This window comes from Falco rusticolus, chromosome 15 (assembly GCF_015220075.1).
Source record: "Falco rusticolus isolate bFalRus1 chromosome 15, bFalRus1.pri, whole genome shotgun sequence".
Taxonomy (NCBI): domain Eukaryota; kingdom Metazoa; phylum Chordata; class Aves; order Falconiformes; family Falconidae; genus Falco; species Falco rusticolus.
Genome location: NC_051201.1, coordinates 16,393,589 through 16,417,853, shown reverse-complemented (window position 1 = coordinate 16,417,853; position 24,265 = coordinate 16,393,589). Strand labels below are relative to the sequence as shown.

Sequence of the window (24,265 nt, the reverse complement as noted above, 5' to 3'; positions counted from 1 at the left end):
ATTTTGGAATTGGCTTAGTTTTGCTGTATTGCTTTCTGTAAAAACAGAAGTAGTAAGTGAAAAGGCTGGAGTTTTCATTTGAAATGACTTCATGGCACTCCATTTTACTTTTAAACAGTAATAATATACTCAAGTCTGAATATTTTTTTCCTTGGAACTGAAATGTTTTGTTTAACCAGAAACTAATCTATTTTAAATTTTGATTCAGCCACAGTTTTGAGCAACTTAAAATTACATATATATATATACATATATATACACGCACACAAAGGTTGCCAATTAATAACAAGCTGAAAAATCAGTTACTCAACACAGACCTAACGGTAGGGAACAAGAAATATAACTTTGAATTTTGATAGTTTAAATATGGAACCAAAGCATATCCAGTCCATACCTTATGGCCTGATCCTGTTAATGCAAGTTCTTTGATCAGTGGGATCTGCAAGCACTGACAGCAATTGCAATAAGCCCCTGAAATCCACAACAAGAAGAAGGAAATATACTTTCTGAACTAGTAAAACTTTAATTAACAGGGGGTTCTCTTGGCACAGTTTTTGCTGTTAAATAAATAAAGCATTTAGTCAAAACCATCTCTATTTACTATACAAAATACTGAAAAGCAAACATTTTTAGAAGATACGGAAATTTAAGGTTCTGTGAAAAGAAACTGTGCTACATGTTATTCACACTTAATGCACGTAACAACTGCAACACAGTACTTAGATACTGTATGTTCATACATGGCTGGTGTAAAGTTTTTCTATGGGGATGCCACGTTATTAAAATGTATTTGTATTTCACAGAATCTGAGCAAGGTAGAATTTGTCTTTCGAATCTCCAAATACAACAAACCAAAATAAATCAATGCAAGGTTGTAACCAATAGTCAGTTGTGTTACATTTCAGCGTTCACTTGGCACAGCTACTACTGCATACTTTTTAATCGTTTCTTATTGGTGCTGTTATCTTTTCCAGGAAAATATCTTTGGGTAAAAGAGCATTTATGCCCCTTTGCTGCCCTCTCTGAGAAAAACCCACGGTTCTGAAAGCATTCTAGCTTTCCAGAACATCTTCTGGTTTTCAGCAGCAATCTGCATTAAAAAGATTGACTAAGAAACAATTCCCACCTCCCAGTCTTTCTGGCATATGCTCTACTGAAAAGAGAACAGCTTTAACTACATCTTCAAAACAAATAGCATGGCATCCCTTCTTAGATGGAATGTACACTTGTGTGTTTGCATGCGGTATAACATAAGTCACTTGAATACATCAGACTTTGTTAACACTATAATATAAATAAGCTTATTCCTTCTACTAGACATATAAATGCCTTTTTTTTTTTTTTTTGCAGTCCATAATTATATATACATTGAAAAAGAATGATACACAAGCAGCAAAAAAGGCTTAGACTAGAACAACTCAGTGGTAACTAACCAAATTTGCGGCCTTTCCATATTTTCATTACAGAAAATTCTGCATATAAATATTTTTGGACTTTAGGAATTTTAAAAATAAACAGAACAGTATAGTTGTCACACAGATCAAACACATTTTAAAAAACATTTTGTTAGATTTAACAGAACACATGGTTGACAGCTAAAAAAAAAAACAAACCAGATTTTTTAAAGAGGACAATAAGTCTAAACAACTGCTGATCCAGGGAGACAAGAGGTGGACCTAATTACCATGAAACAGTGATTCTATTCCAATTCCACAAGAAGGCAAGGGTTTCTATTTTTCTTTAAAAGTTGATTCCCTGTTCTTAGAAAGGACAACATCCCTCTACAACTGGTCAGCAGTATGGTAATACTCCATTTTGGACTGATCAAAACTCTAGTCGGAAAGAAACCCACCCCAATCATAAAGGGCTTATAACAATGTGGGATAATTACACTTTACAATATATACTATAGACAAAATACCACAACATTTAAAATAATTAAAACCAAAAGTAAGTATGTTTATAGAACAATTATGTTTTCCTGTGAGAATTCCTTGGCTTTAATGTTCCAAAAGCAATGTAGGTGTTTGTCTACCTGCAAAATGGTGATCTGTACAAAATCCAACTGAATGTATTATAAATCTGGGCCCCACAGAAAGTAAAACTTCAACGTTCTGACCCTTTTTTTCACTTTTCCAATTAGCTTTTGACTTTCAAATTTCTCAGCAGCCAGTAAGTTCTTGTGAGTATGGTCTCATTCTCCTTCATGGAATGGAAGCCCTTTGATACAGAAAAAGCAGAAGAGGCCCGAATGATTGTGAATGATATTTTTCTACATGTTGAATTGTCTCTAAAATGGGAAACGCACAAATTGGTAGGTGCTGGGGAAATTTAAAATGGAGGCACCTAAGAAAATGCCATGGCATATGTTTCTAAAAAGTCACTGTTGAGGAAAAAAAAAAAAAGTTAATATACAAACCACAGATTTCTAAAACACAACAAAATGTACCTGAGAGTGTGCATATTTTTATATATATATTTATATTTATATTTTATATATATTTGCCAACATTTAAAGTGAGAAAGTATATTTTCCTCAATTCCTCAAAACAAAGAACTGTGGATTTAAACAAAACAAAAACCAAAACGAAACAAAACAAAAAACCCAAACAACCCCTCTCCTTCTCAAACCCCCATGAATGATACTTATGGCCCAAGCACTAAAGTCTAGTGATGCATTTGAAAACCCCATTTCACATCCTCCTCTTTTCAAATGGTTACCCCAAACAGAATGGAGAGTAAGCAAGATTAAAACCAAAAATAAAAGAACTATATTTAAATATTACCCAGTATATAACAGACTGTACTTGTGTCAGCGAAGAATCTCCAAAAAATTAAAGCGTGAGTTGAACAAATGTAGCTCTGTTGACAAGTATAGCTAATATTTCCTTGTAATTATTAAGATAATTTGAAAGGATGTGAACACAAACAGGCTACATGAATGCAGTATATTAAAATCCCCCCTGTAGCACATTACAATCAATAAAAAGAAAATAAAATCTGAATAATACTAGAGGTAGCAGCTGTTTGTATTTTCCATTATTCTGAGTATCTCTGGAGTCCAACCCTTCGAACATTGCTCCCCTGATAAAAGGCTTGTGTGCGATCAGCCGACATACAGCAGAGTGGTAAGCTAGATGTCTGCAATAATGTTTGAAGTATCTTTCCTACTACAATGGAAGTAGTACTTGTAAAGAAGTGCGTTGACGACCTGTATTAAATCACAGCTCAAAAAGCTATGGCTGTTTGCTGTTTTACAAGCCACTTTAAAAAATAATAAAATTAAAAAAAAAATCCACAAGGTGTTTAAGTAAGCTATGCCGTTCCACAACATATAAATAGGGTAAGTTTCAAGAGTTCCATATAACCTCTAAAATATATGCTAGCTGAATATTAATGGAGTAACAATAATATTAATCATAGTAATGCCTTAGTTCTGGTATCACAAGAACATGTTTCCTTCATATGGGATGATTCTTGGAGGATGTTGGTGGGATTTCTTCTATGTCTGGTAGAAGTGATGGTAGTGGTGGTGGTGCTCATGGTGGTGGTGGTGCTCATGTCTTTGTATCATTTGTCCAACTTGGCCTTCATATAAAATGACTGTGGGCAGGTCTCTCACATGTTCCTTTTCCACAACTGTCCCTGGAGACTGGAAGGTTTTGCACATTTGGTGATTATCCTTTGCCCTCTGCTTATGTTTCTTGTGAACCTGTTGAGATTGCAAGGGGAGGTAAGGAACATTCTGGCCCACCCGTGCACTTGGGGAAGCCATTGGCATGGGTGCCCCTTGAAAAGGCTTATTTCTAACTGCCCTTCCAGGATGCACAGGGGCAATGTTTTTGCCCTGGGCCTTGGGAGACCTCACAAATTGCTTGTTTGAGTCCTGGTTCCGAAGCCTCTGTTGGATTTCTGCAATCTTGGCATATGAACTTTCAGCCAGATTGATGTGGCTTGGATCAACCACTTGAGATTTCCTATGGTGAGCATGGAAGGTTTCAGGTTCATGAGAACGGGATCTAGTCTGATTCACAACTCTGCTTGGTGGGTCATGTTTTTGAGCTGCTGGAGGAGATCCTAGGAAATAACAAGCTGAGTTAGTCATCTAGTATTTCAAAGTTTTAATTAATAGCATGCAGTTGGCAGGGGTAGCATTATCGGCAGAGTGATTTTTTCCTAAGGAAGAGAATGCAATTATAGCTGTCTAGTTTAATTACCTTTAATAATTCTGACTAGTAAATAACGCACACACAGATATATGTACATATCTATGTAAGAGTGAATGTGTGTGTGTACAGAAGGCTCTCCATTACCTTCTCTTGGTCATCATCTCTCTGAAATTCACCAAAATAATTGTGAGTGGAATACCAAAATCTTGGCAGAGGACAGGGAAAGGGAGGAAATCCAGATCCCTTTAATTTGGGAACAGAAGCCAAAATTCCAGGTATGAACCCACATTCTCCTATTTTTGGGTCAGCAGTGAGTACAAAATACGTGCTGGTAGCATCTTGGGAACGAGCCCAGCATTCAAAAATCACAGTCTTCACCTCACCCATAGACTAAACTTAATAATTCAGATGTAAAGATTGTTCTTCTAGGCTCACCTCCAAGTTTAGCTACACAAACAAGTACTTCAAAGCAGGCTTGCAGCACATTAGCCACTCCATTGTGATACCACCTTCACCAATAATTATCCTGCAGTATTCACACAGTCCTATTCCTTCCAGTAAGTCACTACAGACAAATCACACAGGTTCACAATTCACTGCCCCTGATGTGGAACATGCAACTGAAGAAAGAAAGGACAAAAAGATTGCAACATAAATTACCAAATTACCTGGCCCAAACTTTGATGTGTAGTTTTCTATTCCTGCAAGATCCAAATAGTGGTTTCTCCTTTCAATGTTCTCATCAACACAATGACGATAGCACCCACTTTGCTCTGGATTGTTCTCACTCTGGTGGTATCTGTCAGCAGGAAGCAAAATTACAATTCAGCAGAACTTCTTTAAAGTTGTGATCACCATCTGCAAACCAACAACTAATGGCCCCTTTGAAGTGACAGGAGTTGTTCACAAAGAAACAACAAACGCTTGAAATTCTGGATGACTGGATTTGCTAAGTCGATAGGCCTGAACTGACTGTTCTTTCCCCCCAATGTTGAAAGGCAAAGGAGGCTTTCAAATTGCATCATGCATGCAAAAACAAATAAAAATGCTCCTAGGGTTTATTACATTCTGTCTTAGGGCCAAACCATTCAACTGGTTCTCCAATTTGGACACACCAAAGAAAAACTGCTCTTTGATTCACAACTGTTGCCACCGCTGTCAGGAAGCGCTGGGGTACGCCTTGTGTCAGATAAACGCTCACGTGTGTATCTGCTTCAGAAAGACAGGCAGCAGGACAGGTGTAGGAACTAGAGAGAGCCTGAGAAAGGAAGGTGTTGGTAGGACACCCAGAGATAACCGCCGCTTTCCAAAATACAATTAATAAGGTCAGATCAGCCGCTGGCTTCAGAATCTCAACTCCTTTTCCTGCTCAGCTTTGCAATTTTATTTATAGCAGAACTATTTCCTGAGAATGAATATCTGAAATACCATTCATTTATGAGGCAGAAAAGAAGTCAGACAGAGGTTTACAGTATTGTAGCCCATAATGCCGAACAATTTAATTCAGCAATTTAAATGGATGTCTGCCGATATGAACAATATTTTCAATATAACCCACAGGACAAGCAGAAAACTCTTGATTAAGTCTCTGCTTGTCATTCAGATAGTTCAGCCTCCAAGAACAAAAGATAGGCTTTGCTCTTTCTCTTTGCAATTGCACTGATGTCAACCTAAGACCAGAATTTGGCCTTGCATCCTACATCAGTTGCTAAATATGGGTGGTGCCCATTACTCTACTTTTAGTTTATTAACACATTTCCAGGTTTCCAGAAGCTGCTGATCCCACTGAGCTTTGGCACAAACTGCTTTCCTGGTCTAGCGTAGTACTGTTCAGGGACATTACAGAACTGAGTCCCCCATGCCTCTGTCAGATACAGGTCTACAGTTTCTTTGATAAAAGTCGTAAGACTTGACCTACCTGGAAGATCATTTTTGCTCTACTTTGATAGAGGTAGAGTCTCCTGAATGGAGGAGAGTCTGCCTGGAAAGCAGGTAAGCTTTAAAGACTCTGAGTCTGCTTTGAACTCCAGAAGTGACATGGGGTACTGTCAAAAAAAGAAGGAATGTCCAGATATTCTTTATTTTTTTGGATACATAGCCAACTCCATAACACCTTTACAGGCTGTTACACTTTAGCAGGTCAACATAAAAGACCTCTGGGGCTAGAACCTGGCTAAGTGAAATTGTAGGCATGAACTGCCTACAGAAACCCTGGGACTTGCACACATGTGCGGAAGACAATGCACAGCTAACCCAGAAAAAACATCATTGCATTTCATCCAACACAATTAAGCAACACTGTATACAGCACTGTCTGTTGAAAACAAAGTTAACAGAGAACCTTGGGGTTTTTGTTACTGTAATAAATTCCATCTCTCATCAAGACAGTGGAGAAAACTACGCCAGTACTGCCACAGCCCTGCATTCTAATAGCTTTCTTACATACAAGATGACGTTCAACAATATTCATGCACATATACATGGTGAAGCAATTATATACTGATGAGAGATGGGCTCCACTGTCAAAGAGAACTTTCAATACTTCTGAGAACTGAAGCGTCTGGCATCCAGCCGCACAATTCTCTCCTGCATACACATGGGAAGACACAGGCATGTATCAGCCATGTATCAAGCACAGTGTGTAAAAACGTAGTACTGTTACTGGTTTTTGCTTTGCTTTGGTTTGGTTTTTAATAAAAAAAGGCATCTGCTTAAGTGTTTGTGGCGTGTATGAAAGCGCCTCTTAAAATTCCCACACTGGAGTGTCATGCTGATGGTAATAAGCACACAGCAGTGTAGTAGGTGAGGGGAACAGAGCAGTGACAGAGCACTGGGTAGAAAAAAGCAAGGACGCTTCCTGACAGCTACGCACACTGGTAACAGAGTTTAAGTCAGTCAGGGAGAAATCACTTAAGCAGAAAAAAAATATGAGAGTGAGAACGTATCTGTGCAGGTAAAAGGAGGATGTTTTAGAGGCCAGTGTGCATCATATTTTCCCTGTTGCACTACACAAAATATAAACTAGAATGGCATGAAGATACTCAGTCCACAAGGCTGCCTGCCAGTGCTCTCCCACCATCCATTTCGTACCACATGTGCCAGACACGCTAGCTATGAATCTAGCTACTTGATCTTGATGCTTGCATTAGCCCTACAGGTGAAAGCTCCTGCCTGTAGCTTCCAGCAGATGAAAAATCTAACCCAACTATCTCCCGCCTTCAGGATAAAAACATTTTAATCCATTTTATCTTGAATATTAATCACATCTTGCCTAGAATTCCTAAGTGACTGAATTTGTGAAATCTGTGCACTTCTCACAAGTCCTCATTGCTGCTTTCAAAGGGGAAGCTTCTGCATTAATATCGTGAGATTCTGATATGAGCCTCAGGGAGCTTTCCTGAGGGTTAGCAATTCGGCTAGAGTGCACAAACATCCTTGCAACATACACAGTGTGAACAGGACATTCTTTATCCTGTGCACATTTAATGAGATGCAAGAAAAACTGTCAGATGCTGACAGTTGTCTGATGCGGACATACTCTGCTCAAGATACAGATTTATACTGTCTAGGGGGTGAGAAGGACAAATGCAGCAGAGGCAAGATTCTACCCCAACATTTGATGCCTCTATGACTGGATTTAAGTGGAAATGGCTGCTGTTCATAAGACCACTACATTTGCAAAACCAGGAATTTAAGGTGGATGGGAGGGGAACTTCAAACAGAAAGGGGATTTTTGCTTTTGTTAGGTTAGTTTGATAGGTTATCAAACAAAAGCAGTCCATTCAATTCACACAGGGCAAACCTTTGCTAATGGGCAGAGGGATCTGAACAACACATCTAGGCCAGCAAGCAAAGCCATGGAGCATTCTTTAGTTCACAGAGGATTTTGTACAGAGTTGCTAACAGAAGATTAGAAGTCATTTTAGTCTTCTTTTAATCTGAAATGTGATTGTACTGGGATTTACTCACTGGGATAACTCACTAGCATTTTTATTCTTTCAAAAAAAGGGAGGCACTGTTTTGTTGTCATTTTTAATAAGACTGAATGCTCCTTCTCCTGATAAATGTATTATGTATTTGGACAAATATCCCTAAATCCAAGGAATGCCAAAAGTGGATTTTTTATTTTTTTTTTTAATTTGCAGCTGAAGAAACAAACACAACTAATGATTCAATGTCATTACTGTAGCATTTCAGCAAACACTTCCCTCTGCCTCAGCATGAACCACAAAATCCTAAAACAAACCTATACATCAAGACAACCTGTTTGGATGAACTGATCTACATTAAAATGCACCAAAAATATCTGCTTTTGATTTGTTTTTCTATCTATTAAAATAGCAAATTCAGAAAAGGAATAGCACACCTACATGTGACTGAGAGATTAACATTTTCCTTAGCTGTTAAAAAGTTTTATTACTTGAAAAATACATTGCAAATTATTATCACGTACTCTGAAGTTCAGTGCAGGTAATATCAGGTAGGTAGAACTCATGATAACAGGATAGATACACAAGATTACACATTTTCAGAGGAGAAAGGCCTGTTCTGGACTGGCATCCAAAATAAGATTGTACATTCAACAAAACATTTTTTTTACCTAACAGATGACTGCAAGTGTTCCTGCAGCCCTTCATAAAAGAAGCCACTGTGCTTGTGCTTTATTGGAAATGGATGCATTCTGAGTCACACAGGCTGGATTCCATTGAAAGATAACAGACAGGTGTTTTTTCAAATGGTGAAATGAATTCTGAAACTTTTTTTTTTTAAAAGAGAGAAATTAAATTAACCCAGTTGTCCCGCAAGATTACATTAAATATACTGGCTCTAAGCAAAGCAGGCTAATTCCTACAGGGGTACTACCTACTGACTAACTCTGTGAGGGAGAAGTTGACCTAAAGCAGATGTGGCATCGGGGAAGCACAGTTTCTGGCAGATGGGAGCCAGCGGAGATGACCGCTCTGCTAAGTCACTGTGAGGCGGCAAGAAGGAGATGAATTTTCCTCTACCGAACGTGCAAACACACTTTGCAAGTGGAGCTGAGCAATCCCCCAGTTGCTCTAAACCAGAACCACCTCAGCAGAATGGAGCATGGAGCAGGCAGCCTGCTGGAAGCTCTTGCTTGTCACTTACTCTGTGGGACGTAGCCTACGTAGCCCACTTGCTGTAAAGCTGACTGCTGCTCTGCTGTGAGCTCCCTTCTTTCCTCCTTCTGCTAGGTACTGTACACCCAGCGCCAGCTCAAAGCTTCCTCCTTTAGATGGAAAGGTGGTAAGGAGAAGCAGGTCTGTTCTGACCTAATAAACAAGATTGACTTAATAAAGCTTGGAGCTAACTGAGCTGACCAGTGAAAAAGAAGGGCTGGAAGGAGGACAAGAGAAAGGCCCCTAGGAAGATGGAAAGGTTTTAGGAAACTTTTAGACAAAAGGCTGTGCTTATAAACACCACTAGTAGGTCCAATATTTGCAGATGGCATCTAAAAAGACACTGCATGTCCTCCAAAAAGCCAACAGAAGAAAATTTGAGTAATGGGTGCTACTGATTGCTTTTCTGTTTTAATATACAAACTATCCATCCATGGAATCTGCTGGCAGTTCCACAGTGAAAAATCCTGTAATTCCTCTAGTTTTTAAAAAGCAACCAAGCAAGCAGTGGTTGAGGTTTCCTCAGAGGCACCCAGTGCCTGTCAGGAGGCAGGGTTCTTTCCCCTTACCTGAGAGAAGCCCGCTGCTTCTTCTCAGAGCTTCTTACTTCTTCATTAGCTTTGCTTTCAGCTCTGTGTCTGGCATTCTGCAAATCTGCCAAGAGAAAGTACATTATTCTCACCTTACTGTCCCTGCTGATCAGCATAACCAACATGCTACACTGCAAATACATTTTTTTCTTGTCAGCAGATCAAGATGTAATGTATCATTTTGCGTAAACTTCTCAGAAGTAATTTTGTCCACATGATAGATTTTAGGCAGCCTGACTGTAGGACACTACTCATGGTTAGGCTGCAAGCCATGTGGCAGGTTAAATGGAGCCACATTCACACGGATAGACTTGCCCCTCAGGAGGGCTCGTAGTCAGGAGCCTGACACTGTACTAGTGCAACACCTAGCTCCCCAGCAGTGTGAATTTGCTTATGTCTGCACTTGACTGAGTGGATGTATATATTAAAACTGAGGTAAAAAGGCTCTCCTTTTGGATAAGGTACCCACATTTTCTACGGAAGTATTACTTTTTAAAGTATTTCAGTTTCGTACTACTTTACTTACTGAGGTAATTACGCTGATAAAACTATTATTACAGTGCATATAAGGTGAATAAGCCATCAGAGTACAAGCCATTTTATAATGGCAGGCTCTGTCAGTATAGAAGAATGTGCAAATTTTATGCATGGATGCATAAAAGTTATTTATGCTGAATTGTTTATTCTTATTCAGCAGCAGTGATAACTATGCACTTGCAAAAAACGTTTTATATCACTACACTTGTTTCCACACAAACTGAGCACTGTAATATCAGCAGAGTTCAAGTGGTACAAGTCAAAAAGGCCTTGCAGTACACAAAGACAATTAGACAACACTTGCTGATTCCAAAAAGAAACAGTCAGTCAGAAGAGGTAACCCTAATCTCCTTAAGAGATACTGAAAGAAGGGTAGGCAACTTTGCACCCAAGGTCTTAAAACAGGTTCATGGGGTTTAAAATACATAATTATTTTCCTTTAAGTATATATTTATTTGTATTAACAACATACGAAGATGGATTTTTAAGGGAGTCTTGAAGTTTTTCCTGTTTTTTTTCCAATGGCTGATTGCGCATCCTTACCAGTATGATTTAACAAGATACTCTTTTTCTTCTGGCTGCCATCTGGTGCCACAGTAAGTTTCACTCGCAGAGTTTTGCTGGAACTAGGAGAATGGTTTACTGACGCATCAACTACCTCATAGATGGTATGAAGCAAGCTGGTAATATCCTATAGTTGGATTGAAACACAAAAAGACAAACTATTGTGAAAATGGTGTGAAGCGTAGTGCTTTGATACTTATAACTATTTTGGGCTTGGGGACTATTAAATGCTGAAACATCCTCAGAATTCACTGAATTTAAAAGAGCCGAACTTGCACAGAACCTTAAAACCTTCATCAAGTGGGATAAGATCTATGAAATGGGGCAAACCAGATCAAAACACTGAAAAGCAGCACAAGGTATGCAGGTTTCCCAAAACTGAATCAGCAAAATTGTGTTCTGCCCCTTCTTTTTGATTTCAACAGAACCCAGGAATTCATACTGCACTTTAAAATTGAGTTCACAGGACCAAAACAAATACAGCAATTGAAGAAAATCTTGGACATCACAGTCTTACTACTTTGTGGGATTTTTTTCTTGGGATAGTTAAATGATTGATTATATAGAGGAAAACCAGTAAGGGAAGTGGCGGAACTGTAAACCTTAGGCTTGGAAATAAATGATGTCTGAATGTCACCACTATATGTGTTTTGGGGTCTAGTTTATTTTGCAAAATTCAAACCAGTTCTAAGCATACATTGTTGAACAGCAAAGATTATCCAGTTAGGCCTATTACAGAACAGTCTTCACACTTCTCTTTGAAGGCAACGGGATGTGAACAAATGCTTTCATGTCTGGCTATATCAGAAAGAACACTAGCTAATTTTAATAAGCCAACTGTTTCAAAGCAGAGGAACACTGTTTGGTAGCTGGCGATGCTCAGAGGTCTCTCAGGTTGATCTAATCCAGCCAGTCTCAAATAAGGTACTGCCTTAAATTGCCAGGATGAAAAGCAGATCTCTTGGCTCACTGCTTTTCCTCAAAGGGATTTCACCTAAATTGATCTTGGGCACCAACCTAAGGCCAAAGCATACTACTGATCATTGTAGGCTGTAAAGATCCCATTCAATGAATATCTGAGAATTTCTCCATGCTGGTCTTCCCTATTCCTTGATTTATCCCAGTACATAACCTCTTTCCAGGTGCCTGTGAGCATGACGGAAATATCTACATTATCATTTTGTAAGTACACGTGGTTCTGAGGATCAAGAGTCAGGTCTATAAAAATTCAAAACCTCCACTATATTTCCTTTTCCCAGGGGTCTTGCCCATAATAACAGCAGCTCGTAGTATGCCCTACTGGGTACCAGCGCTTTAGTAGTCAATATAGCACACAGTCCTCATTAGCTAACCAGCTTTAAAGGTTACACAGAAATACTAATTTCTAGTCACACAGAATCTACGGAAATACTGACCTTATGGTCAGGACAAATGATTTTACAGTAGGTGATTTTCCAACTCAAAAGACAGAATGAATAACTAAATCCTAGAGGGTCCAGACTTTGCCTTAACATGCACCCTAACTTTTCTGAACTTTTTGGAATTTCTCCAGACTTGTGAGTTTAAGACAATATATTCATAAAAAGAGAGTAGAATTTGCAGTGTCTCCTTTATTTCCCCACTGACATATTTTTTCTACCATTGCTGCAAGAGTCTCTACGTATGGGCTGTTACTACCATGTCAGTAGCTGCTTTCTATCCTCTTGACAAGAACTATTGTCTAAAGCTTGAATGAGGGAAAGACTGCTCAGTGACAATCTGGTGGACACCTCACAGCTCTTTAACACATCTCACTTCTCTCACTGCCACCCTAATTTGAAACCCAGCCAGCCTCTAAATAGACACAGTTGTATCTGACAGCCAGCTTGAAGGGCTGCATCTTTTTTATCTATGAGAAAAAACACCCAACTAAGCAAGAACACAGACAGACAAACAAAACATATCTGTTGTTTTACATGCCCTCCATAAATTATGTTCTAGGAGCATTGTGCTATAATCCTGCACCTTGATAAGCCAGACCTTCCCCTTCAGCACAATACTTAAGCACCATATTTATTCTTAAGAGGGCTTCATATACTCAGCGCTTTGGTGAATGGAGCCTTTCCCATGCATTCCTTCACAAGTGCTGGTTAGCCAACATGGCATTTTTCCACACAAAGCTCCTATCAGGAGGTTACTAGCCCCATTTTCATTCACCATAATCTGTCCTCCTTCCTTTTTTCTGCTACACCAGACTTTTGACAAGCTGATCATCTAGTCTACTTTAAATCCAATAGGCAAGGACAAGAGAAGTCTTTACTCCCACTGTCCTTCCACATGATTTTTGTCCAGTGATGAAGTCTAACTTGCTAACTGGCATACAATCTGCCCCTTGTGTTCTGTGAGGGTCTTTCTCAAGAAGACGCTTGACTCGGCAGTTTAACGAGTACTCCCAAACTCTGCCAAGGAAGCCCAAGATGCAGCATTTGTGTGACACATACTTGGCAAGTCAGAAATATGTGCACGCATGTACCGCATCAGCACAACTTACATCTCTTGGCCAAACAGGCCCAAATTAACCCAAACTGATGTCCAGGCTCCAAGCAGTTTAAGAGGCTGCACAGAGGTATCAGGACGCTCTGCTGCCTGTGCATTTTATTACATGTTTAATGACCAGTTTCCTCCACAATGATCTGAACTGATCTGCATTCTAGCACTGAACAAACGTGGTCATCAGACTGGATATATACCAAGATTGAGGTCAGGGATGCTTATGCTGATCTTTTAAACACCAACATTTTTATTATAGGATTCATTTACTTGTGGTCCTAATTTGAGGTTAGGAGTTCTAGCAAACTGACAGTTCTCATTTGGTCAAACAGCTCTGCTTGGGTCATTCGCTACTCTGGCATCTGCCAGGGTCTCGGCCAAGCAGGTACCAGCTACAAGGCAGCCTGAGCCTCCTGTTGCTTTCCAGTTATTGCTTCACAATCATAACATATGAATTGCTGAGGCACTGATCTGTTAGGAATGGTCTTCGTCACCAAGTTTTGAACTGTGACTAAAACTACTGTCTCACAGCCCTTTTTTTGGCAGCTAAGATGGTAATGGCTTCTTGTCAAACTAGTAGCACTAGACTATTAAAATATATGGTACAAAATTTGTATTTTATAGTTATGTCTGTATTTACCCCCAAAAGAATTTTCATCTTCCAGTAGCCTGCCAGAAGACTGAGGCAATTTATGTTCCCCTTGAAAGCTATCCCACTGAACATTATCTGTATTTAAATTCCTTAAAGAACTCCCTAAAACCATTGAGACAGCTTTACCTTCTACACACCAGCTTGCACATTTCACTGTCCTCAAGAAATGCAGCATCAAAGATTAAGAATAAAAGGTAGTTAAATTCTCCTCTTCTCTGGTTCACCAGCTAGTATGTCTCAGAGAACTGCTACCAAAGAATCTAACTTTTCTGCATAATGGTTAAGATTTTTAGTAGTCACATAATTTTGCAACTGCTTTGCTTTGCTTAAGACTGCTTGGCACTTCCCACGCAAGAAGTTTCATCCCACATTTCTCAAACTTTCTCCCTTTTTACATGAAAAATAAACAAGAACAGATTTTTCAGTGTTTCCCATTTTTCCAAAAATATCATTTGCTTGTTTTTATAACTGAAATGTACTTTTAAACCATTTCTAATTACAAATCACTGTGGATTTTTAAACTAATATATTAAATGGGTAAGAGAAATAATTTTTTTTTAAATTATTTTCTCTCCTTTACAGAAAACAGACTATATTTAGCTGGGAAGTAGGTTGCATGAATCTAACGTAACTTCTGAAGGGCTGATAGCATGTGGAATTTCTGCTGGGATAGCTAGTTTAATCAATTAAGAAAACTGAAACTATGATATTTTTCCTCAAAGAGCAAAACACAGGTTTGCTGGGTAGTATCCAAGCAGCCACCATGTGTCATACCCAGATTTATTTGTGTCTTGCTTATTGAACACTACAGTTGGTTTTTCCAGGGCTGAAGGATTTAACAGTGTTAATCTGTGTGTTCTTCACATGCTATTTTATCAAGCAGCTAATTCAACAAAGTATATTAAAAAGAGCAACCTTAATAGATTGCCAGAAATCCTTTCATTTGAAATATTTAAGAGTGACCAGTTAAGGCCACACATGTATGCTGAACTGACATGTTTATCCACAGAATACCTTACAGATCTCCAGTAGGAGATTACCAGGAATTTAGAATACTCAGAGAAACTAATGGGTCTGTAAAAAAGAACAAGAGTAAATTACATGGAAATATTATTCATCCCTCACAGAACTCATGTGACGGAGAAGGTTCCTATGCCTTTTACTTCTAAGGAACATTAGTGGCACAGGGACAACCCTGTTTTTCCAGTATTAGCATAGCTTCTCATTTTAGGACTAATTAGCAAACTAGAGATTCTGTAAAGGAAACTACGAGGCTTTTCCAGCAGAATTAATTTAACAGAATGAGATATTGGCACAAGCCCCACCCCTCTCCAAAAACGAAAACAAAACCCCACCAAAACAAAACAAACAAACAAACAAACAAAAAACCCCAATGAGTTTAATAACACTGAAAGAAAACCTTCAATTTGATTCTTTGTAACTTGGCTGGCAGAGATGTCTTTGGCTCCCCTCAAAACCAAAAGGAAAAGCGGTATTTTCTCTTAATATCTCTCTCTGATGCAAATCCACCAAATCTAATGGTTGAAATGATAGCCCCTGTGACACAGACAGGCAGTACTCCTCTACCCGTTGGTTCCACTGCTCTTTCTAAATCATGACTTAATACGGTGCTGACAAACTGAAAACTAGCAAATTTCATGTAAGGGTCAGACTGCTAAACAGTAGCCCCCAAAAAGCCAGTATTCTTCCCAAAGTCAGAGATTCAGTGCTGAGTTCTGAATGCAGAAATAACCTCAAGCCCTTTCACTCATTACAGAGGATATGAACAAAAATAACTAAAAAGGGAAAGAAAAAAGAAGAAAGGAAACATAAGAGGAAAAATTGGGTATTTAAGATACAAAGAACATTTTTACCATTAAAAATGCATGAAGAGAAACATCAATATCAGTTCATTACCTTTCCCGCAGAAAAAGAAAAGTACAAATGTCTTATTTGTACTTTGTTTGTAGTTTGATTTTTACATACAGCAGGATGGTTTTATTGCAACATCAGCTTTGTTTGATCACATACGTTGTTGAATAATTCTTATTTGGAACCTGAAAGGAGCCTCACTTGCTATCTACTCAACAACTACACTAGAAGAAATTCCCTCTTTTTAACTCCTGACAAGCAACTTTCTTGTGTGCTTATTCCTGTGCAGCCACTCACCAAAGAAACTCAATTTCCTAAGAAAGACCTGATTGCAAAAAGAAAGAAAAAAGGCTAGTGTTTATGAAGTATAATTACATTCAGAGAGCTCAATATAAAACCTCCCGGATCAAAACACATTAGTTCAATTATCCAAGTTTCAAGTCCGATTACAAATATCCATGTGAAGATAATTACAGTGCAGCTGTCAGTTCTGAAAAGGCCTGCAGTACATAATGAATTGTCCTCTTCTGGCTTATGGAATGAAGGGGAACACTAATAGCCAAATTTTCTAATATACATATCACAGCACGAAAAGTTATCACCCACTACACCAAAAGGACTGAAAAATAACGGTCGTCTATGACAGAAAAAGCAGTAGTTTAATAACATACAGTAATGCTAATTTTATAATTTGCCATCCCAATATTATGCTTTCATAACGGGTGTCTCTCTTCAAGAAGCATGACTAGATCTGAATTTCTAATTATAAGGACTACGGAATAAGTCATACAGACTCTAGGAGGAAATCAAAGCAGTATTAAGTTCTGAAGATGTTGTTAAGGTCCAGAAGAAATTTCACTATGATGGAATTTGAATGCTCTTGTGGTGATCTGTCATTATGTAAAACCCAAGGGAAATTTTATCCAGTAACTAAACCCATCTCTTATTTACAATTTTCAAACATTTTAATGAAAAAAACATTTAGACTGCTTGTAAAATTGCACCCCACCTACACATCTCTTACAAACTTAACACTCTGTATTACTTTGGAAAGTCTCTGGACATGAAGTCCAATGTTTTAAACACCATGACTTTGAATCAAATTAAATGAATGTGGGTGGGCAAGTCACTTCCTTTTCCAGCGTCTCAGTTTTCCAACATGAAAAATAAGAATGACAAGGCTAGCTTCTTTTTGTGAAGAAGCTTAAGGTCTACAGATAGAAATATGACTTAAGAAATTTCATCTCTCTGTTAGATCCAGCTATAAATCCAGGAGACATTACAGTGAAATTTTCAAAGAAGGAGAAAAGGTCCACACTAGCTTTTCTCACCAGAACACTGGACCTTCATTTAGAAAAGCTGACCAGTTCTGAAAGCATTTTCATCAGCTCACTAAATGGCACTAGTACAGATCAGTCCTCTTCCTCAGACTGGCTGTTCCAACCGTTGATCCAGCAATGTGCTTCCGATACTTTTAATTCAAAGCATGTGTCCCATTCATTTTATTTGAAACTATTCACATGTTTAATGTTCGCCATCATTAAGGCCTTTGGTAGATCAGGAACAGAGCTGCTTAACAAACAACAGTATCAGACCCACTATGCTGACTGCCAGTCTCTCAGGGACTAATAGAACGAGAAAGTCTATGTCATATGAAGAGACTGAAATTCTTCTTTTGTGGCCAAGATTATCTATAAGCTGCTATCATTAGTCATTCTTGCACAAACAACTCTTAAATAGCATCTGGATTCAACAGAAGACAACCATCAAGATGGATTATACAAATGGCACTGGAACAGCTTGAAAAAGAAGTGTGAAACTTAACTGGGTAAGTGCAATGGTGCATACTATTTGTTTCTATCTTTGGTCACATGTAAAGAGATGAAAATTATCAACCTATTTGGTCCCTTGGTTAAAAGAATTTTTTTTGGCACAGGTTCAAGCCTGAACATAGCAACCTCTAGACCTCAGAGTAGTATAATTTCCAATCCCTGCACAGATTTGGTTTCAGTTAAGCTGCAGTCTGCTCTTGTAGCAGGGAGAGGTAGAATTTGGCTGTAACATATTCTCTAAGTACAGTCAAATTAAGCTCTTCGGTGTACCACATAATCACAAATAATTATTGTATACATACTTAAAAGCATATTCTTGTTATGTTCAGCACATGGAACTCCCACTGACATTAATGGGAATTCCATGCCTGAATGTAAAGGACACCCATGTGTGTGGGTTTGGGTTTTGTGTGTTTTTCCCCTATTCTTTGAGAGTCACGATAATCTTGTAACGAAGACTTAGCCTTGGGTCTTGAAAGATCTGGGTTCAATCTGCCACTACGCTCTTGTGAGACTTCAGGCAAGTTATTTACATTTTTCTGGTCTCTGTTCCCCATACATTAACAAATACAATACTACTTCCTCACCCCATCCCACCCTTCTCCTTGCCCCCTCTCTCTGTCTCATCTTCCCATTTGAATTCTGGACTTCGCCTGTAACTTTTCGTCTGCTTATTCTCTTGCATGAGGGGCACAGATTTCATTTGGATATTCAAAGAACTATCAGAGTAGAGACATTAAAAAAAGCCTAGTAATGATATTCATATATATATATTAAAACCCCTGAACAACTACCACATTTGGCAATTTGTTCATAAATGCCAAAAGAGATTTGCTTCAGTCTTCTAGGAAAAAATTCTGCCCTCATTTGGTGCCTAAGGCCACTACACTTTCAGTATTTACCCTATTCCTTTCAACCACTTCTTAGTAATTTTCACAGTAACCAGCATTAAGAGCCAAGAGAGACAAAATCTGTCAATTTTCGGCTAATTATCTGAAAGCATGGGAGCCTGTAAACACACCTCACAAAAAAAAAAAAAAAATCAATGACAGCACATTGCAGTAAACGTCAGTAAAAGACGTTATTCTAGAAGAAGTATCATTCAATTGAGATAGAAAAAGTTCTGAAAATGTAATCTGTACATCCTCTTATTTGGCTTCTTATTTGCACAGGAAATGCGTCTTGAAGACATCCTGATAATAAAAAATACACATGGGTATGCTTTGACAGGCATTCACTATGGTCCTCCAGCAAATATCATCAATGCTGTTTATACTTGGAGGGAGAAGGCAGAGATCAGACTAATATTCATGAAAACAACAGAACAGTATAGTTAGTCCTACTGGAAAGAATGTCAGAAAGCAACCTTGATATTTGGTTAGCTTAACTCTGAAAAGCAGGATAGAAGCCAGAACAATATACATTTGCAGGGGTTTATTTTGACAATGTCTTTAGTTGTTCAGTTGTTTCAGATACTTTTTGTCCTCAAATGCCAGTACTATTTTTTAAAGGCTAATCCCAGATATTAAACAACGACCAGCTTAAAAAGTGGTACAGTACATTTGAAAACAGTAAACTACTGGTGGGATTGTTTCTAGGAGTGAAGGGTCCATGGAAACTGCTGTTTAAGTTGGCAGGACACCTCTATTTCATATAAGAAAAAATGTTCCTGTTATAAAACACTTCTCTTGTTAGCAAACGCTGCACACAAAGGGGCAGCTGTACTTTGCTTACCTCGCGTGTGACTCTTCCGTTGTTATCAAAGTCATACAGTGTGAAGGTCCATTCTTGCCTGTTATCTTCCTCTACAGACACATCACATTGCAATTCCTAAGAAACATGCAAAGAGCAGCTGATTACCTAAAGCGAACGGCCTGTTTGCAGAGGAGAGCCTGTGGAAGGAGGCTGCTTGCTTGCTTGCTTCCTTCCTCCCTCTCTCGTGGGAGGAAGCTTTCAGGATATGTCCCGGGGAGGCCTCTGTCCACCACAAGGAAGGAGTCTCATCACAGTCACACGATAATCCTAACTCCCTTGGGCTAGACTTCAGGGAATCTGCAAGATGCTTTCCACCTCATTGCAGAAAGCACAAAAAGGTACAAGAAAACGACTCCCTGAAGCTCTGGAAATATAATAAGGTTTCCCACTAAAGAGTGAGAAGGAAAACTCTGCTTAACTCAGACAGAGAAAGATAAGAGAAAGAGACTCACAGAATGAGGCGGTACACCACAGTGCCCGCAGTCATCAACACAAAGTGGACACGCGGCACAAATCCCCACCAGTGGCACCTGTCCTTGACACAGATATTTGATACCCAAAGATACCCAAAGAGTTCGTGCAGTACAGCATCACACCGCTGAGGCTCCCAAAATGGAGCCTGCCTAGGAACTGGCAGGTAAGAACAACCTGGGAGCAATGCCTCGTCCTTATTTTAACTGTGCTCCTGTCAGTGAAAGCGTGATCTGTGGAAAGCCTGAAAGAATCAATTTGTTACAGGGAAAAAAAATCCCCAAACCAAAACCAAGACTTCAGTCAAGAACAAAGGATGCACTTTGACTGACTCCAGTCACCTGGGTGCAAATCGTTTGCTTTCTCTCAAAACCTGTGCAATCAGAATTATCCAGAGCCACAACAAGGCAAAACAGAAAAGTTACAGTGCTATTAAAATGAAAGCCACTGTATGCAAGTAAAATAAACAGCTCCAAATAGCTTCAGCATGATAGAGCTCAAAATACCTGGTTGATCTTCTGACTTGAAACCAATTCCCTACAGCAGTTACGGGTACCCCCTGTCCCCTGCTGAGTTCAAAGGCAGTCTGCTCTCAGTTATAACAAGCCTGGCTGAAAGCTGCCAAGTGCCCCACACTCTACTGTGGAAACACAGTTTCGTATTACATAAACATTCCCAGCACCTTTAAAAGCCAAATCACATCCACCTCGGATTTAGACCTCTTGTCTCAACACTTGTGTTTCGGATTCTTTTATACTTTTGAAACATTCACCGATCTCTTAGCTCCTAGCTTATATAGCTGGAAAACTTTCATTTGTAGAACAAGGGAAAAAATATCAATACTTGGTTTCTTGCCACATATTAATACTTCCCTGTCCCACATTGCCTAACATAACATCTTTATGTGAGGATGTGCCCTGCTTAGTTAAGAGCCATGGCAACCTTCCCTGCATTAGTCATGGTGCCTAGCACCAAGTGCTAACCTTTATGGCATGCCAAGAGCTACTTGGGAACAAACACCGACTCTGCTGGTATGGTGGAGTTCCAGCTACTCTGGCACCAGCCATGTTGACAGGTGTCCTCCAACGGTCAAATATCAAGGCACTGTTAATTGCAATTTATCATGCCTTCCCTGTCTGCAAGTGTCTGCTGCTTAAGGTAAGCTGTAACATGTGCCTAGAAAAAGTTATTGCTGTGGAGGGGAAAAAAAAAAAAAAGAAAGGAGGGTTGAAAAAAAAAGGCAGGAAAAGTCACCTCCCCCCAGAAGGCACACAAGCACCTAGCAACACCTGAACTGCCTATGGGAAAGCTACGTCCTTTTAATCAGCCTTAAAACAGTAAAAAATAAATCATACCAGACGACTGAATCTGCTCTAGAGAAGGAAATGAACACTCAAGCCATGCTGCAAGGTGGCTGCATGGTCTTTTAAATAACAATTGAGGAACGCAAAGCTCATTACTGTGACAGGCTGACAGCACTGAAAGGTAGAAGTTTGCCATGTCTGCTGGAGTGCAGAGAGATGAAAAATCACGCTGTTTCTTGCCGGTACCACAGTATCTTCCTCCTCACCAAGACAGACAACCCTCTAGCTGGATGACAGCATGTTTCAATACTTATATTTATTAAATCACTCCCTTTATAAACAGAACCTGCCAACTGCACACACTGTTTGGCAGTTTTATGATTTTTGTAAGTCTTAAACGAAACAGACCATCAGACTCATTGCCCTCCAGAATCCTTTTCCTTCTGCCATGTGATCAGATGGATTTCCTGTGAAGCATGCCAGAGTTATTTCGCTTTGAAGGCCCAGGCGCAGAAGACCGATGGTTAAAGAAGCTTACACCGTTTGCACCAGGCAGATTTAATCAAGTGCAACAGTCCATGGAAGTCAATCTAAAGATCTGATAACATGGTAGCTGGCATAATAAATTACTAATGAAAGGATCATCCATAAAGGGTTAAACTGAATGCTGCCTCTTACTAAACATTTCAGATCCTACAGATCCTATGATCATCATTTGACTCTCTCCGTACCTGGAAATAAATGTCACTAATCACTCTCTAAGAAGCACCAATAGTAAGACACTGATTTGTGCCAATTCTACTTCCTCTTGTACCCATTACAACTGTTGGTAGCTATATATATGCATCAGAGGACACTATTTGGTCCACAGGTTATTTTTCTACCATAATTATGTCAGTACAGCGAAACTTTAAAATATAGAGGACTTACTTCGAATTTCAGTTGCTTCTTGGAACCTGTGCGTGTGTCACTTTCTTTTTCTGCTTTCTTTTCATCTCCACTGCAAACTCCATCTGTCTTCTCTGGAGGCAAAGCCACTGCAAAAAATATATTTAAGAAAAAACACTTACAAGGAAATGTCAAAGCAGCCTTATATTTGCAAATCTGTCTTTATATTTAGGGTGAAATTGATTTCAGCAAACTTGTATGAGAGGATCATTATACTTGATTTGCTTTTGTGTTCACTATACATCTGGGATAATTTCAGCAGACAATCTATCAACAGCTTTTGGTACACAGCCTCTCCTACAAACATCACTAGAGTCACAGGAAGTTCACACACAGTATTATGAGAATATAAATCAGCAGAACTGTTACTGTAAATAAGTTTAATAACTTGCAAAATATTGAAAGTTTGTGACATACTGCAAAAACACATTGCATTCACCAGCAGTGAATGAAGTACTGAAGCTGAAATGAAGTCTTCACCCTGTTCCAATTCCCCTCTTCAAATACACAAAACATTACTACCTTCCAAGAAGGTAACACTACCTGCCAAAAAGGCTAAGCTGCATTTTTTTCATGTACGTATGAAAAAGTGTATTTCACCTAAGTTTCAAGTTAAAACATTATGTACTTGCACAATTCAATAGCACTCATAAAAAGCATCAATATTAACATCTTTCAGACATATATCACAACATATCATATCAGATATAATACAGAAAGATATACATATACTTCTCACATGGATTAAAAGACAAATACCCAGGAACTTAATAGCTGTGCCTTCGTCTCCTGCAGAGGCACTCAGCCTTGCACATGATGAAACCCTGTATCTGAAGAAAATTAATTCTGTATTCATTAGCGTTATGAAAATATACACAGATTTTTTTAACCCTACCCTTGAACTTTTTAGATGATTTTTTTATACATCCATACCTGTGCCAACAATGTTATGCCCATATTTCATTAGGCACAGCAGCAATCCTGCCTGCTCCCCAAAACATAGAATATACTGTGAAAATGCCGGTCTTAAAAGTGAGCGTTTTTTCTCTTGCACTGCCACGTTTGCATTTACCCAAATCCTTTATCCTAATGCTAAGCAGGAACTGTTTCTTGGGGATGCCTTTGTAAGTAAGATCTTATATAAGTGCCAGTTCAGTAAAGTCAGACTCCTGAAAAATCGGAGACATAATGCCCTCCAGTTCAGGATGACCCATTTCAAACTGGGTTTACTCTGTGGCCTTCCTGGTGTTCAGCACTACTGAGGTGCCTCCCAATCATTCTCCCAGGAAAACAAGTCACTAACACACTAGAAATTAAGATATTATATTAGCCACTTTCCAGCATTTTCTTTCAAATTTGAAACAGAGCCATTATCTTAGGAAAACAAACCAAACCAACTAACCAACCAACCAAATGAACAAACAAAAAACCACAACAAAAAACTACCCGTACCATAGCTTTGTACTCAGAAATTCCAAAAGCTAAGATTTCTGCCACAACATTCTCATTGCCACCCTGCGATATATATCACGCCATCAAGTCTTATTTCTTTGTTTAAATTTAACATTATTGTATTACTTTTTTTTGTTTGTTTTGTTTTCAAAACAGTGGTCTATAGAAGATTCTGCATGTGCAGTAAAGAAAGGGGGAATGAGATAGAAACCCTAACCTTTGGAATTTCCTGTCTTTGATATTTATTTGCAGTTTTGATATTATACTGACGCAAGCTTCCCAACACACACCTGTAATTTGCACTGTGCAAATGCAAGCAGACATGGCATTTACTATACACATACTGACACACTGATACACTTTGATTTCTACTCCAAGCCACGCCAGGATTCCCTAACACCAAACATAAGCTAAGCAGGAAGGTCAGCTGAAGGAAGAAGAAGTTT

General features: G+C 38.9%; 1 protein-coding gene across 2 annotated transcripts in view; it reads right to left on the bottom strand.

Annotated features, from left to right (window-relative positions):
* Positions 1–500: 500 nt before the first annotated feature.
* The window catches only part of NKD1 (NKD inhibitor of WNT signaling pathway 1), a 111,023-nt gene continuing 87,258 nt past the window's right edge, over positions 501–24,265 (bottom strand). The window contains exons 5-10 of one of the 2 annotated variants that reach the window (XM_037409403.1): positions 22,350–22,456; positions 19,624–19,719; positions 10,984–11,131; positions 9,883–9,967; positions 4,838–4,968; positions 501–4,077 (exon numbers count right to left, since the gene is read on the bottom strand). In XM_037409403.1, coding sequence (XP_037265300.1) covers positions 3,503–4,077; positions 4,838–4,968; positions 9,883–9,967; positions 10,984–11,131; positions 19,624–19,719; positions 22,350–22,456 — 1,142 coding nt within the window. In that variant the 3' untranslated portion in view covers positions 501–3,502. The remainder of the gene's footprint in view (positions 4,078–4,837; positions 4,969–9,882; positions 9,968–10,983; positions 11,132–19,623; positions 19,720–22,349; positions 22,457–24,265) is intronic. The other variant, XM_037409404.1, reaches the window with a different exon arrangement.